The sequence below is a fragment of the Rhinolophus sinicus genome, chromosome 14 (assembly GCF_057876585.1).
Source record: "Rhinolophus sinicus isolate RSI-liver-muscle chromosome 14, RSI-T2T, whole genome shotgun sequence".
In the NCBI taxonomy this organism is placed as follows: domain Eukaryota; kingdom Metazoa; phylum Chordata; class Mammalia; order Chiroptera; family Rhinolophidae; genus Rhinolophus; species Rhinolophus sinicus.
Window position 1 is genome coordinate 21,611,709 of NC_142514.1, and position 16,887 is coordinate 21,628,595.

The window sequence follows — 16,887 nt, forward strand, 5'->3', positions numbered from 1 at the left end:
ACCCACCTTCACTTTTCCAATTTTATGTTTACAGCCCGTCTTCCACTCTGTAATCGGGTGTTCAGTTCCACCATTCAGCACTCTTGCTTTGCAGTGAGGATCTTGATTTTGCAATTTCTAACTGTATGACCTTGGGCAAGTTATTTAACCCCTCTGAATTTCAGTTTCCTCAGCTGTCAGAAACAAATATGTAGAGACTTGAAAAACGAGCTTATTGTCTCTGCTTATTCCCAGACTTATGCTCAAAACACTCCTTTCACCGGACCAGCAGCCCTCCCCATCTCCAGTCCTTCAAAGCTCAGTTCCAATCCCATTGTCCACCTAACCCTCCCACATTCCCCACCAGCTCCAGAGTTAGCCACTCTCTTGCCTATCTCCCTTTGCACTTGGTGCTGTCACTATGCTATATTCCAGCCTGCCTTGTATAAGAGTTCTCCCAAACCCATTCCTTCATCTCAGAAAAATCCACCCAGTCTCTCAGGTCAAAAAACCCTGGGAGCATTCTTGTGTGGCCTCTGTTACTCCACACACTCTCTCACTTCCATTTGCTTGAGTTCAAAAATAGACCCACATCTGCTCTTTTCTCCCTGCTTGCACTATCACCCTGGTATATGACACGGTCATCTGTGGCCTGGGTCATTACAATAGCCTCCCTGCTTTCAATGTCCCTGCTTTCACTCTTTCCCCCACGCTCAATTCTTCATAGAGCAGCCAGAGTGATTGTCTTAAATGTAAATCAGATAATGTCATTCCTAAATAAAGTCCTCTAGAAGCTTCCTGTAACTCTAATGATAAAATTTAAATGCATCCTATGACCAAGACCCTGCCTGCGTCTTCAGCCTCACTTCCTGCCACTGTTGTCCTCACTTCACTCCAGCCATGCTGGCCTGATCTCCACCCCTGGAACACACCAAGCTCATGCCCACCTTCAGACTTTTGGATTAGCTCTTCCCTGTCTGGAATGCTCTTCCCTTGGCACTTGAGACCTCCTTGCCATCCAGGTCACAATTTAGATATCTCCTCCTTGGGGGGATATTCCCTGACACTACATCTAAAGTAGCATTGCTTGCCTCCCATTCTTGTTCTCCATTATAGCACTATGTCGTATTGTTTTCATAATACTTGTCACTACTTGAATTGTCCTCTTTAAAGTTTAACAGTATGTTGTAGGATTGTCCTTTTCTTATTCATTCCTCTATCCCCAGTGCCTGGACCAGTACCTGCCATGAATTCAGTAAATGTGACTAATTGCTGTTGTTGTATTTGTTGTTATTATTCTGTATTGAATGCTTACTAGGTGCCAAACATTGTACTAAGTACAATGCATCGTTTCATTTTCACACAATCCTTTGAGAAGGTACTGTTACCTATTTATAATGAGGAGCTGAGGCTGAGAGAGGTTAAGTGATTTCCCTACTATCAAAAAGATAAATGGAGAAGCCAGGATTTGAACTCAGGTCCACAATCTTTTTAACTACTCAGTTCTTAGTATTTAGAAGATCTTGTCTTCTTTACTTTTGTAAATCACACACACACCCCCCATACAAAAAACAGGTGGACTCGAATTGCAAAATCTCAGAAAGGGAGAAGTCCTGTGGTCTGGGCTGAAGGTCAAGAGATATTTGCTGGCAGAGAGAATAGTGACACCTGGCCTGCAAACTGGGATAATATGACGCATACTCATTTTATTCCACAAACATATTAACCTATTGAGTTCCCACTACTTGCCAGGTTCTGTCTACGTGCTGAGGATTCAACTCTTATGTGAACTTCATGCCCCAACCCCCTCTGCCCATAAAAGGCTCTTAGGAGAATAGTCTGTTGGATGTCTGTGCTGTCTGGGGCCAAGGGCATCCAAATCATCTCTGAGGACATGAGAGACCAGCCAAAGCCAAGTCCAGGGCTGCGCCTCTGAGGAACTGCAGCAGGCCCAGGTGTGTTTATTTTGGAGCGGGCTGGATAAAAGGGGGGCGAGGATGTTCCAAAGACTGAAAAACAATCAAGTCATTTCCAAAACTTCAACTACCTGAAGCAGACAGAGGTGGGTGGGGAGGTTCCTGTTATTATTTCAGCTTTAGCCAAAGATGAAAACTTGGATTCCAGCCCTTTTAGAGCACAGAGCACTTCCCCGAGTTCATGGAGGCCCTGTGGTTGACCCAGTAGAAGTGAGGCAGAGCTTGGTAATGGAAGCCTCATCCACTGGAAAATATCGCCCCCCCCCCCCCCAGACACATCATTCCCCACAGGCATCCTGGCTCAGCACCAAGCTCCAGTATTGCTTACTGAGAAGAAAGATCAACATTCACCTAATTATTATGGAATTAATCCTGATTCCAGCGAGAACCAGTTCAAAATTTAAATTCCAGTTAGATGCTGCGGATCAGAGTGTCATTTGCCGGTTTCCACAGAACCAACAGAAAAAATGAGAACAACAGACACGGCAATTTGGCCACGCTCCCCTTCCGTTAAGGAATCATATGGTGAGTGCACTGATACGTTCTATTCCAACAAACTATTCAGGACAACAACAAAAAGATCTAGTCTGGTAAGGGGTTAACAGACCACATGCGAAGAGTCTAAATTAGATCCTGTTGAATTCTGGTGACAAAGATTTAAATTCCAGAAGGCATCACATTTTGGGATTTTCCTCTGCAGAATAAATATGCAGCAGCCTTTTCTCCATCTTTCAATAGAGTAGAGGGTTTCTCAAATTAAGGACCCTCCCTCCAGTCCGTTCTTCACATTGTCACCAATGAACTCCCCATTAGGCAAACCTGGCTCGGCACACCCACGAAGAAAACCCTTGCTTCCCACTGTCTCCTCTGCTTACACCCTGCATTCCAGCCACGCTGCACTGTCTCTCATCACTCAGCAGGCCGTGCTCAATCATCTCCGGGCCTTGGCACGTGCTCTTCCCTCTGCCCACATCCATCCCTGTCGAGACAGTTCAGTCCCTTGGCTCCGTGCTCCCCTGGTGCCTGGTACGGCCCCATCATCCCACTTTATTGTAATTGCTTGTTGAACTGTCTGCTCTCCCCGTAGACACTGTGGGGGCAGAAACCATCTCTGGCTAGTTTGCCTCTGAATCCCCAGAGCCTAGTACAGTTCCCAGCACGACGTAGAAAGAGGAAATGGACTCATCAAGTTAGACTTTGCCAATCTGAATGATCTGTGTGTTGCCTTAAAAGCCTGGAATACACTAAGAAATGAAGACAGAAGACTAACAGGGCAGGAATGTGAGAGAGCTGCCTGAAAGAAGTGGAAGGCCTACGCCCCTCCTTCCTTTCTCTACAGCTTGCCCAGTCCCTGAACTTATGAGCAAACTCCATGGATTTTTTTTGCTGACCACAGTAATAGAAGAGACTATAAAATTCAGCTTTCCATCTGGTTCTTCATGGTCCAAGAAAATACAGCAATTTCAAACTCCAGGGAGACAAGCACTCAAATCATGAAAGCTTAAACCTAGCCTGTCATAAAAACCCCAAAGAGTAGTGTGAATTTGACTCAGGAACAAAGTGAAGAAAGCATCACTTACTCTGTAAGGATCAGTGCCTGGGTGGCCCTCAAAGGGGATGAGTTTGATGTTCCCTCATAGCGCTCTCCCCCTCTGGCCTTCAAAGACAACCTGCTCGATTTAACAACTGGTCCTTGCTGCTCTTTCTACTCATGCCAGCATGCTCCTTGTCACGAGGCTCATCATCCGTTAGCACTTCACAGAAAATGGGCTGAAAGAGGAAGCTGGCCCTTTAACATCTGTCCTCATCTACTGCCCAAAACTGGCTGTTACTTCAAGGCAAAAGTGGTGTGCTTGCTTTGTAATATTTCATGTAAGAACCAGAGTTCACTGAGAATTTCTGGTGAGAGGTAAAGGAAGTTTGACTCCTTCTTTGTCTGCACGTAAACACATCACATGAGACACTCAGGCATGCTAAGGAGTCAGCCTGATTTCATTCCCCTGGCCATAGCACACCTCTCTGCTCCTGGCAGGAAAAAACAAAACAAAACAAAACAGGGCAGAGGTTCTGAAAAGCCACCAATAGGCTGGTCTCCCGGTTTGGGGGGCCCAACTGGAGAAGGGACTTTTCACAACTGTGCTGGAAATACCAGCTCTGGAGAGATTTGACAGCCAGTTTGAAGGCTTCAGGCATTTTGGGTAAGTGTCCAGACCCCAAGCACATTTTTGAGCCTGCTCTGTGATCCCTTTGAAGTTTATCCAACTTGAAAAAACCTTCTAGAAAACTGGGGCCAGTTAAAAGACTTTCTTTGGAAGTCCCTCTGGATGTGCCCTGTTGCTTTCTCACAGGGCGGTCAGCCCCTCAGGACACGAAATCTGAAAAGCAGAGAAAGAAGGAGCTTGAGACAGAATGTTTCTATAATCAACTTGCTCCCCCCTTTTTTTTTCTTCCTAGGCTTTTTACATGTGGAGGAGACAGGAGACAGATCACCTGACTCCCAGTAGACTTTGAGGACCATAAACTTAGATCTGATTGTGGCTTGGCGTGACCCCTTTGTACTGATGCACTCTGTTCCTTCTGAAGGCCTAGGCTAAGATGTACGGGAAAAACACCGCACATGTTAGAATAACAAAGAATAGCAAAAGATGCCATTTGCAGTCGAGGAGAGCTGGTGACAGGGCCATGCATCAGTACAGCCAGCAGGTTCCATCTCATTTCCTGGAGAAGCATTCCCTGGTCGCCGAGGCCAGGGGCTGGAACCTATCTTTCCTCCTGTTTCACAGGCTTTCTAATCACAGAATTACTGGAGCAGCAAGAAGAGACGGCATGCTTGGAGGTGCTGCCAGGCAGACCAACACACTTCAGCACCGGGCGGCATTTCCCAAGGTGCAACTTGAATTGACTTTGGGTCACACTCAAGAAATGAAAAGGGTGGGAGGGGTACCAAACACTGCTTTCTTTAGGGAGGCAACTAGGGAGCGGCCTTTATGAGCTGAAAGTGGGGCCTTCAGAACTGCTTTTGGCTCACTCGTGGGGAGAGGCTGAGTGATGTCCCTTCTCTGACAAGTGCCATGAAGGGTAGGACACAAAGTCCAGAGGACCAAAGGATGACTCAGAAGCATCTGGAAAGGTGAGGTGAGCTAAGCAGGGGGCACCCTATACAGCAGCACCCCACAACTCCACTGGTTGACCACAGACAATGAAGGAAATGCCCTTTTTGACCCTGGGACCAAATGACAAAGGAGGATGACAGGGAGATCAGCTGTAGCACCAGAGAAATCCCACTGGAAGTGGGATTGCAGATAGTTTTGTTTTTTTATTTATTGATAAAAAAATATTAATAGCAATTAAAAAAACCAAACATTCACAACCCATCACAGAGTCCTGTACGTTTTAGCCATTTGTTTCCAATGGAGTCCTTCATCTAACGGAGATGGTGGTTTCAGCCAAAAGGCCCCTTCATGCTTTTCATAGGTGGGTACTGCTGCTCCATTGGCATGGCCCCAAAGCAGTCAGAGGGGTTGCAGTGGCCAGTCTTGCCCGGCTGGCCCATGGGGCCCGGGGGGCCAGGGATGCCAGGAATGCCTTGTTGGCCCATCGGCCCCGTCGCACCCATCTTGCCGTACCCTGGAGGACCTTGAGGGCCTAAGGAGGGGAGAGTCAGAAAAGCAAAATCAGGAGACCCAGATCGCGAGAAAAGAAATAATGGTCATGGTAAAGAATACATTTGCTGAATACTCTGCAGGTTACATGTTCTCATGAAGACCTGCTCTGACCCTCTCATTAATTTAACAATAACGACACTACTGGCTAGTTTTATTGAGAGCTTCCATGTGCCAGGCACAAGGCTAAGCGCTTTCCATGCATTATTTATTGAATCTTCACAACAATTCCGTGAGAAAGGAACTATTAGCTCATCTTGTAGATGACACAGGCTCAGAGAGTTTGCACATGTGGTAAGTGGGAAAAGCGGGTCTCAGAGCCAGGTCATAGGTTGTGGTCATTCTATCTTAGGCGATGCAGCCTGGCTTAAGTGACCTCATCAAGGTCATACAAATACAGAGCAGGGCTTGAACCCCCATTCCCTGGCCCAACCACATCTGGCCCAAGTCTTCCGCTGCGTCTTGCCGGCCCAGTTTAGGACTTGAAGACAGGCACTGGGTCCTCCCTCCCTCCCTCCCACATGCCTTGGTCTTGCACATAGTCGCGTTACTATAAATGTCAGCTGACAGGCCTGGAGTTATCTGAGGTTCCACACAACTGTGTTATAGACGGAGCATAAAGAAAGCTCCAACTGCTTTAGACTCATGGTGTCAAATGTTGGTTTTTCCTACCAGGGGGGCCAGGGAGACCATTTTCTCCTGCGATGCCAACACCAATGTCCCCCTTTTCACCTTTGGTACCGGGCAATCCTGGGACAAAAGAAAGAAAAGGAGAAGTCCTATCTCTGAGCAGAAAAATGACACACCCAGTCAACTTATTTGAAACACACAAACACGCAGATATATTCACAACCGAAACAACACTCGTGTGCCCCAAAGAGCCACATGTGCACCTCGGGAGCTGGAGGGCAGAGCTACCTCTCATTCCCGGCAGGCCTTGCCGTCCTTCTCTGCCAATCTGACCAGGGAGCCCGGGCGATCCAGGAGCACCTGGCCGGCCGGGAGCACCGTCCTTCCCTGGGGGGCCTGGTCGTCCCGGAGCTGCCGCCACCTCCATGGGGAACTGAATCCTGGAGGTGTAGTAAGCCATCCTTTCTGTAAGAAAGGACAGGGACAGGTCACAGGGCACCCCAGGGACTCAGAATGACTGCAGATGCCGCAGACAGGCTGCCAACACGGAGTCCGAAGCTGCCTTTTCTCACAGAGCAAGGAACATGGGGATTGATCTAAGTGGTCTCCCGTGCCCTGGCCCCCACATGGCTTTCCACGGTGATCCTTCTGAAGTACAGATTTGATTCCAGCATCTCTCTTCTCCAGCACCCTTCATTAGAGTTCAGCGCTGGCTTCAGATTAAAGTCCAGACTCCTTGCCTGGTATTCTAGGTCTGCTTCCCGTTCACAATGTCCAGCCACTTGAGGACAGCATCCATGTTTTCCCCAGTCCCTCACATATCAATGCTGGATGAGCAAATGAACACGAAAAAATGCTTAACATGAAACCACACCAGCCATTTTACAGTGGCTGCTTGCCCCTCTATTTAGAGCTCACTTCATGCAGACTCGTTGGATGTCAATTTTCTTGTCTGTCTCCTTTGCTCCACTGGGGGCTTGGGGAGGGCAGGAGGGAATCATTTTATCTCTGAACAGAGCAGATGACAAGGAAGGTCTGAAGTCTAACTGAACATACGCCTGTAAGTGGAGGGTGGGGAAGGTGAGTGAGGGGTAGGAATATTGAGCTTTAAGGAAAAGGAGACCAGGACAGGGCAGAGTAGAGAAGCAGCTGGGAAGGGCAAGCAGCACCCACTGCCACCCAGCGGCTGCCAATTACCATCAAACATTTTAATGATCTCTTGTCTGATGAATCTCTTGATTTCATCATAATTCACCATGTCTCCCTGAGGAAAGAGAAGAAAACCTGCCTCAATTATACTTCCAAGCCTGGTGCTCTCCCCTACGAATAGATTTTATGGAAATAAAGGATGGTGAGGGAAGCAAAGGTCCCAGGAGCCGCCCACAGATACTTAATCCTAACCCCCTTGAAAGGTACAAGATATTTGTGCATAAGTGCATTTTTCTGGAGAGGGTCCCCAACCCTCCACACCCACCCCCCCCACTCTCCCACATACAGTGAAGAGCTCTTTCCTGGGAGTCAGGCTCTTTCCTGCAGAATGCCAGCAGGAGCTTCTAAAATGGTCTGTGCTTGCCCCGCATGCCTAGGCAGTATTGGCGGGTGCCAGCCTTGCCTTACCATGGAGCCAGGCATCCCAGGCAATCCAGGGCTCCCCACAGGCCCTGGAGATCCGGGGTGGCCTCTCTCTCCTGCGGGACCTGGTGGCCCAACAGGGCCCATGGAGCCACTCTTGCCAGGCCCACCAGGCATGCCAGCTCTTCCCTTTTCTCCTGCCTGGCCCTTCTGTCCTGAAGGTCCTGGATCACCCTATAAGGACAGGAAGTCACAGTCCAGCATTGCCAAGAACTATTAAGTCTACCTCGTGATATCTCAGCATCTGCCCCTCTCTCCATCCCCCACCCAGGACCCCAGCATCTCCCTCTAGACTGTGACCACAGCATCCTGACTGGTTGCCCTACTTCACTGCCCACAGGACAGTCCTCGAAGACAGTTCTCGTGGTGTTACTCCCTGCTTAGAAATTCTGACAGCTCCTAACTGCCCTCTGAATAAAGGCCTAATTCTTTGGCCAGGCATCCAAGACCATTCATAATGTGGTTCTGATCACATCTCCTCCAGACTCATCTCCCCGCCCTTAGACCTCCCTCCAGACCTCACTGGCTATAATTCTCTGAGTTGGCCATACTGTTTTAGTCCTCCTGTCTGAAAGCCCTTCCCCTCCTCTGTACCCAGTGTGCTTCTCTTACTCAGCTGAAATGTTCCTGTTCTCCTGTGCAGCTTCCCTGACCCCAAGCTGAGTTGGGCTCTCCCTCCTTCTGATCCCACAGTGTCTAATCTTCTGTGCAATCTGCCATGCTCTAGCGTAAGTGTGACTGGACTAAGTGAGCAGCTATTGTTCAGGGACCTCTGTTTACCCAAAACAAGGACAGAGGGCCCAGAATGGAAGCAAGATCAAGTGGATGCTTGCAGAGTGAATGAATGAATGAATGAATGAATGAATCAATCAATCAATCAGTCAATCAATCAATCAATCAATGGACTTGCGATTTCCACTCTCCCCACCATAGTTAAGAACCCTGGAACAGTCCCACATGATAAATTTTCGGAGACAAGGTTGTTCCAAGTTCTGCCCACTTTTTTTTCCCTCTCCAGTGGCTTTCCTGAGTTTCCCCTCCATGACTTAAGTCATTGCTTGGAGCGGGGCTTAACCAACTTGTCAGCTTCCCCTCTCAAACCCAGCCAGTGCCCACTCACCTTTGGACCAGCAGGTCCATAGAGCCCCTGCTTTCCAGGAGGTCCCTAGAGGAAAACAAGTCAGGGGTCAAGTCTCTGCAGCATCTCCGAGCCACCCAGGGGAGGTAGATGCTGTGAAAGGACCACTTTCCACAGCCTCAGTCCCCTGGACTGTGTCTGGCTGGGCTCTGTGTGAGAAAAGATGACAGCCTCCCTGATAACAGAAGGGTTGACAGCTGGCAAGAAGACTGATGTCCCCTAGGGCATGGCCTTGTATGATTATATTAGTTGGGTCCCTTGTTACAGACCAAAGAGGTGAGAAGTCAGAATGAAAGACCAGTCTGTGGCATACTGGAGGACCTGGCAAGAACTGGTGCCCCGGAAATGCTTGTTTGGAATTTATTATTATTGTCTCTTTTTGATCAGGTTTAAAAAAAATAGTGCAAAACAAGTCTCACTCTCATCCTCATCCCCTACCCCCCAATTCCTCTCCACAGAGCAACATGGACACTAGTTTCCTGTATATCCATCCAGACAGAGGCAGTCGGTGCATACCGGGAATGGTTACTGAATGAACAAAGGGGCTAAGGCAAAGCAAGGAGCAAGCAGCAGCATCCCCACGGGAAAAGAACAAACCCAGCGCAACGGTACCTCTTTGCCAGCTGCACCATCCGCACCAGGCTCACCCTGGGGAGTAAGAGCAATAAAGATGTGACAAGCGCCAACCCAGCTTGATGTCACATGCCTCACCTTGCCCACTGGGCATGCCCAGACCCCGTTCCACCAAGGAGCCATGATCCTCTCCCTTCTCCTTGGACATTCTGGGCACAGGCATGGAAAATTAGACGCCCCCTCCCCCCACACACACACACTCCCACCCTGTCCACAAGTCCCACACTGATGGCTCCAGGCTGTCCCCCTACAAAGGAAGAGCTGACTGTGCCTCCCAGCTCTTTGCTTGAGATTACAGCATCTCACATGCTCTCAGACTCCGAGTATAAGCTAAAAGTTTGCTGAATGAGGGTGTGAACCAGAGATCTGGTCAGGGGAGCCTGAGCCTGCTGCGTCCCCAGGACCAGAAGGGCTACATACCGGGCCACACCCTCCTGCTTCTGGTAGATGCTGGGGAAGAGGAATCTGTGATTGCAATTCATCAACAACCTGGCAGATTCATCCAGGGGTCCTGGAGCCTCCTGACCCAGCAGGCAGGTAGTGAGGAGGGCTGGAGGGACCTGCCTGCCCAGTATCCAAGGCAGGAATAAGAGTCCGGGGGAGGTGAGACTCGGCCCTCTTGGCAGATGGGCTGACCGATCACTTCTGCTGAAGTCATCCACCCCATTCCAGGCCACTAGCCCCAGGGTCATTGATACTGCGCCCCAGAAGAAAGTCTGCTTTGGTGGAAAGCACCCTGACCTGCGGGCTGGGAGACCTGTGTTTCTGCCTCAGCTCTACCAGCAAACTTTTCATCCCTGAGACTGTGAGTAAGTTCCACCTGATGTGGTTCACCTGCCTAGAACCTTTGAAAGATGGAGTATTGCAGAGTGGCTAAGGACAAGAGTTCTGGAATCAGGCAGGCTCTCCCACTCATAGTTGTATTATTCTGGACAACCTACTTAACCTTGATAAGCTTTGGTTTCCTCATCTGTAAAATGGGGACAATCAGCCCTTCTCAGTAGGGTTGCAGTACAGATTAAACAACAAAATGTCAAGCTCTTAGATCACCATCAGCACATCACCAGTAACTAATATAGCATAACTCTTAGTATTAAACACTAGCTGAGACCAAGGAGTGGTTTCTGAGTTCTGTGTTTCTAGTTCCTGACATTTGTAAATTTTCTGTGGTTACCAACAAGCTCCCCTGGGGAGGGGGCGGGGTGGGATCAGGGGCCACGTCCCCCTTGCCTGACACCTAGTGGAGGGCTCTGCACACGTGATGCTGGTACATGGTCAGAGGCAGTGGCCTGGTGTGCAGTTGGCACAGCACTGTCTTGCAAAGCGTATGATGTGATCCTCAGGCACAAACTCCACACTGCCACCTTCCATGCTAACAGCCTCTCCCCTTCCCCCGAGACCCCAGATGTGCAGGGAGGTGCTCAACTGACAAAGCCAACTGGCCCTCCCACCCACCCCCGGGGCGGGGTGGGGTGGGGGGGCTGTGCTTTAAGAGGTGGGGTCTTACCGGGGGGCCAGGGTGACCAGGTGGGCCGGGCTGGCCTGGAAGTCCTGAAAGGCCCCTTTCTCCAGTGGCTCCCCGGTCTCCTTTCAGGCCCTAGAGAAAAGGAAGGGGGATGGTGAGAGGGGAGGGCAAAGAGAAAAGTGAACTCCACATAGCCAGAAGCAGATGTTGTGTGCTAGGGACCACGTCCCAATACCTCCCCTCCCTGCCCAGGCCCCACAGGGGGAGCTAGTGCTGCCTGAACTTGGGGCAGGGCCCTGGAATGGCCTCCAGCCCTCTCTGCAGGCCTTCACCACATGCCGGTTGGGGAGATCTCTGGAGGCAGAAGCTGACCAGGGAAGGAGAGGGATGGGGACAAACTGTTCTCCATCCACCAGCTCCCTCTGAAAGGAGCACATGGCACAGGAGGACCAAACTCATGGGAGGGAGGAATGAGGGGAGCCTGTCACTCACCATTGCAGAGATCCCAGCTGGGCCTGGCTGACCTGGAGGCCCCTGCGGCCCCTAAAGAGACACAAAGTCAGCAGGATGGAAAGAGGCTCCAGTAATGAGGCCCCTGGGAGGCAGCGAGGAACCGACAGCAGGAACAAGCCCTCAACTCCGTCCCTAAACCCGCCTTCCCTTCTGGTCTTGCACTTGAGTTTTTTGCCAGAAGAGTGGTGCCAGGGCTGAGGCCTGGGGGTCCCTGAGCCCAAAGGACCCTCATGCCTGCTGCACGCTGAGTGGTACGTACATCTGGGGCTGTGCTGAGGGGACCATCTGGGAGCCAGAACCAAGGGCAGAGGACAAAGGCCTGAGTTACCTTGTGAGCCCCGCCCCTTCCTTCTGTTCTGTGGGAGGAGCTGGGGGTCTACGCACCCGTGGGTGAGGCGCAGGGGCTCAGCACCAACCCCTGGCCTCCCTGGTCTCCTGCTACTCCCCTTCCACACAAGGGCAATGAGACTCAAGCTCAGGAGTGCTCCTGCCCTGCCTGGGCTGGGCCTTGGCCGAATGCTCTCCCCCATCTCGCCACATTCTCACCAAGGCACAGCTCCAATGTCACCTCCCAGGACAGAGCTCCCCAGGGCTCCCCAGGGCTCCCAGGGCACACAGGTCTCTCTCAGAGCACTTCCCTCCACACTCCCAGATGGAAAGTTCCGGAGGCGTGGTCTCTGTTCTACTCATCTCAAGTCTCCTGAGGGCACTGGGATTGGCGCACAGCAAGGGGTGACTGAATGGACAGAGCTGAGAAGAGGAACCCCTCTGGTCCCCAGCCCCCAATGAGTCTCCAATGGGGACACAATTCAGAGTATGTGACTCCTTCCTTCATCTGTCACATGACAGGGGCCTGAGCTAGACCTGGGTTCCCCAGTCAGGGTCCTCTGGGCCCCCTGAGATCATCAAGATAGTGATGAGGACCTGAGAGTTGCTGGTCATGAACTATTTTTAACGTTTCCAGAAGCCGTTTTCCTGGAAACTATACAGCCAGCCACAACAGGACTGCAATAAAATGCAGTGTATTTGCTTTTCTCTGGAACCCCACCAGCTTGGTGCCATCACACTGAGCAAAGGCACTCACTCATTGGCAGTCATCTATGTCACCAATGAGTAGACAGGAAATCCATTACTGCTTAATAAATAGCCTCTCTAAGGTGCCCTATCTCGGTAAATACACCACCCCCGTGAGCAGCTGCCCAAGCCCAAAGCAGGAGTCACCCTTTATTCCTGTCTTTCCACTGCTGCCTGCGTCACCCCTCCTCCACCCAGGTCATTAGAAAGTCCTCTACCTCCAAACACATGCCTGATCTGTCATCTAGGGCTCCAACACCACCTTCTGTCCACTGCTGAAAAGCCTGCCAGTTATATCTCTGCTTCCATTTGCACACACACACACACACACACACACACACACACACCAGCGCTGCCAAGGTCCTCCACCATCTGCATCGTGTCTTCTGTAAGCTCAGCTTTCCTGTTGCCACTCACACCTTTTTTGAACTCTACTCCAGCCATGCTGACCCTGGGGCCCCCCAGACAGACCACGCTCCTCCCTGCCTCAGGCTATTTGCGTCACCTGCCTCCCACCCCTGACCGGGATGCTCGTCCCTCAGACTGCTGGACCACTGGCTCCCTCCTGTCAAAGTTTCCTCTAAGGAGGCCTCCCAGTCCCTCTCTGGGACATGACATCACTGCCTGCTGCTTCCGCATTCATTTGTGTGTTTATTGTGCTTGCACGGAAGCTCTGGGATCAGAGGACCTTGTCTATTTTGCTCACTACCTTAGTCCAATGCTTGGAACAGTGCCTGCCATGGAGCAGGTGCTCAATAATTCTTTGTTGAATAACCGAATAATCTTTGTTTGATCAGTAAATTTGAATGCACCGAGAAAACAAGAAAATGGCAAAAAGTCTGGAAACCCCTGGATTGGGTGATCCCAAAGCCCCTTATAGTTCTACGTGGCTGGGGCTGCTCCTGAGCTCAGTTTTTTCAGGTTGTCACCAGCTTGCCCACTGCCATTCAGCCCCAACAGAAACCTACCCCTCGTGGAGGCAGAGACAGAAACAGTTAACTCACAACATGGCCAGGGGGGCCGGGTCTTCCCTGGGGTCCCATGGCACCAGGCTCACCCTGCAGGAGACAGAAAAAGGAGGAAATGACACAGAAACTTAGGTGGGGCTGTCAGGTGGGAGAGGACTGAACAGAGCAGATGGAACGCCGATGGTCCAAGGAGCCGAGCTGAGCCCTGGTCTCCAAGCCTAAGCCTTCCTGTGCCCAAGGCACTGGTCCTGCCCATGAGTGTGGTTGGAGACAGAAGGCAGAGCCCCCAGCCTGAGAAGGCCAGGCCCCGCTTTTTGGGTTAGTGACCCAACAGCCTGTAGACAGGGGAACCAGTTACAACCCTTCAGAGGAGAGAGAAGGTCAAGATGTGCAGTGTTGGCCAAAACCTCCCCCAGAGAGTTAAGGAGAGAAGGCAGCCACCTTGCCAGTGAGTGAGAGGAAGTGGCTGCATCCCTGACCCGGCAGAGCCCAGAAGCTGTCTAAAGACACCATGCATAGACCCCCAGTCCTTACCTCTGCTCCGGGCCGGCCACTGCTACCTGGGGGACCTGGCTTTCCACAGTCACCCTGGAAGAGAGAGGCAACTGGAGCACACCAGACTTCCACTTGGCTCCCCTACTTCCACTTTGACCCCAGATGGGTCCCACCGCCTACGCTGGCTCTGGCCAGACGTCCTCTGATGCTCTCAGGCTGATAGGTCGTCAAAGCCCTGACCCAGTCTGCTAGGCAACAGGGGCCTCAGGAGGCTTGGATGCTGGGATGGCATCTCAGCCAAGGGTCAGGTGGCATGTCCATTCAAGCCACATCTGCCTGGGGCTTCAAGGAGAACTGAGAAAACTTACTTGGCAGAGGTCAGCAGGCCCTTACCTTTGGTCCTGGGAGGCCAGGATGTCCTGTTTTCCCCTTGAAACCCTGGAAATAAAACAGGGAGCTGCCACATCCCTTCCCTCAATCAGAGGCCTCTTCGCACTCCTTCTTCCTCAGGTTAAACAAATCAGACCAATCCACAGAGGATGTGAGCTGCCCAGCCACCAAGACCGCTGCACCTGCTCAGCTTTGCCACCTCCAGCTCCCAGCTCCTTCCTGCAGCTCTACTTACCGGGGGTCCCATGAGTCCAGGCGGGCCAGCAGGACCGGGGTCCCCCTAGTGAAAGAGAACAGCGGCATTGACACAGAAGCTTTATCCAGCTTCTCATTCGTCACTGTTTTCTCCCTTCTCCAGCCCCCCCCCCCCCCCCCCAGCTGTCCTGGAACGGAGGAATGTCTTGCTGGGTGGGGGGAAGACTCCAAGCTGGGCTCAGCCTCTGACTGGCTGTGGCCCTGCGTGAACCCCAGCACCTCTCTCAACCTCAGTTTTCTTTCTTTTGGATACAGAAGGGGGGTTCACCTGGATGCTCTGCCCTTTGCCATGGCCCCATCCCTTGGCCTGAGCAGGACTCAGGCCTGCTCGAGTCCTTCTATGTCACAGCCTGATTCCTTCTAACACCAGCCTAGTTGGCTCACTCAGGTTAGCCACTCTCAAGCTGGGAACCTCTGTTTCCTGCCAATGAAAGCTGTGGACACGGCCGGGGTCTGGGTTCCTTATGCCACTTGGTAGTTCAGGCCCACCCTGCCTGCACAGGCCCCAGCCAGGCACCCAGCCCAAGTGAGGCCCCGAGGGACGCTAGTTTCTTCAGTTGCCTGAGTTTTTGGATAGAAATGTACCTACTTCACTGTCCTGCCTTTGGTGAGGCCTAGCTCATCCGAGCTGGTTAAGGCTACCAGGAAAACTAAGACATCAAGGGGCTCTGGTGCAATCAGGGAGGTGGGGTGCCGAAAGAGGCAGAGGGAAGACATGAGCACCCCCTGACAGAAGTGGGGGCCGCTTCAGATCCCTTTATCAGGGTTCCCTTGACTTTGGTTCTTGGAGAAGGAAGGACCATCATCTCACCCTTAGGCCAGGCTTGCCATCCTTCCCATCCAGACCATCCAGACCGGCCGGGCCCTGGAAACAGTAAAAAGGGAATTCTGCATGCCCATTCTGGAATCCTGGAGTGGGGAGGTCTGACTGGGCCCCTCCACCCTCTCCACCCCTCACCCAACTTCCAGCCCTACCAAACACACACGTGCACGCGCGCATGCGCGTGCACACACACACACACATCACACTTGTCAACCTAAGAGGTCACACACGCACCTGAATCCCAGGAGGTCCTGGTGGCCCGGGGGGACCAGACATGCCTGGTGAGCCTCGAATCCCCTCGCTGCCCTGAAAATAAGCCCAACAACGTCAGTAGGACCTCACCCCACGCAAGAGACAAGGCCCTGGGCCCTGGGTTCGGTGACTACCAGAAGTCAGGATGGCTTGGCTTCTAACCCCAGTTTTGTTTGAGACTAACTGGATATATTTGACATACCACTCCCCCAAGAGGATCTGTCTTCATCTGCAAAGTATCCCCCTTTCCTCACTGTTCCATGAGGAAGGGATGAGACTATTCAGTCCAGAATCTTCTTCAGGATGGACCAGGGGCTGGCATCGTGGGTGCTCAGTAGTATGTGTCAACTGAAGGCATTCAACTCACATCGGTTCCAACAAGGTGCCAAGCACTATATGGCCTCTGATTTCCCCAGGTGAACAAAGGGCGGCCTCTGTCCTCAAGGAGCTCACAGTCCAGTGAGGGTGGCAGGCTCCACAATCAGGGACAATGCAACAGTCATGTGCTCTGTGTGAGTACACGGGCTACAGGAGTTCAGAAGAGGGAGTGACCCTCTGGCTGAGGTCAGGGAAAGGGTCAGAAGAAGTGTCACCAGACGCTAGACTCTGCAGGATGTCTGGGATTTGGGCAGGTGGAGGAGAAAAAGGTATGCCACACACAACTTCAGAGAAAGATAAGGATTTGGAAGTGGTCACACGCCTGTCCTTGCCGGGGTGTCTGGGGAGCCCGTGCGATGGGTGGGATGGGAGACGAGGCCGGAGGAAAGAGCCTGCTTGACGGTGGGTCCTGAATGTCATGCTCAACTTGATCAAACAGACCATTGATTTACAAACTGTACTTCTCAGAGCCCTGGGGGCTACTGGAGGGCCCAGAGGCTGGGATTCCAGGACCCCCGACACTTGCCTTAGCCAGAGCAGCTCCACTTGTATCTGTTGTATAGATTGAGGGGTCACATGAGCTTTTGTATGATGAAAAGGCTTGGAGACTACAAAAAAAAGTCT

At 51.7% G+C, this 16,887-nt stretch overlaps 1 protein-coding gene across 3 annotated transcripts in view; it reads right to left on the minus strand.

The window, feature by feature from the left end:
- Nucleotides 1-5,213: 5,213 nt before the first annotated feature.
- The window catches only part of COL16A1 (collagen type XVI alpha 1 chain), a 50,597-nt gene continuing 38,923 nt past the window's right edge, over nt 5,214-16,887 (minus strand). For all 3 annotated transcript variants that reach the window (XM_088790862.1, XM_088790863.1, XM_088790861.1), the window contains 15 exons: nt 15,868-15,939; nt 15,622-15,675; nt 14,791-14,835; nt 14,559-14,603; nt 14,205-14,258; nt 13,707-13,760; nt 11,608-11,658; nt 11,158-11,247; nt 9,630-9,665; nt 9,000-9,044; nt 7,865-8,053; nt 7,445-7,511; nt 6,536-6,712; nt 6,290-6,367; nt 5,214-5,600 (listed from right to left, as the gene is read on the minus strand). In XM_088790862.1, coding sequence (XP_088646988.1) covers nt 5,398-5,600; nt 6,290-6,367; nt 6,536-6,712; nt 7,445-7,511; nt 7,865-8,053; nt 9,000-9,044; nt 9,630-9,665; nt 11,158-11,247; nt 11,608-11,658; nt 13,707-13,760; nt 14,205-14,258; nt 14,559-14,603; nt 14,791-14,835; nt 15,622-15,675; nt 15,868-15,939 — 1,260 coding nt within the window. In that variant the 3' untranslated portion in view covers nt 5,214-5,397. The remainder of the gene's footprint in view (nt 5,601-6,289; nt 6,368-6,535; nt 6,713-7,444; nt 7,512-7,864; nt 8,054-8,999; nt 9,045-9,629; nt 9,666-11,157; nt 11,248-11,607; nt 11,659-13,706; nt 13,761-14,204; nt 14,259-14,558; nt 14,604-14,790; nt 14,836-15,621; nt 15,676-15,867; nt 15,940-16,887) is intronic.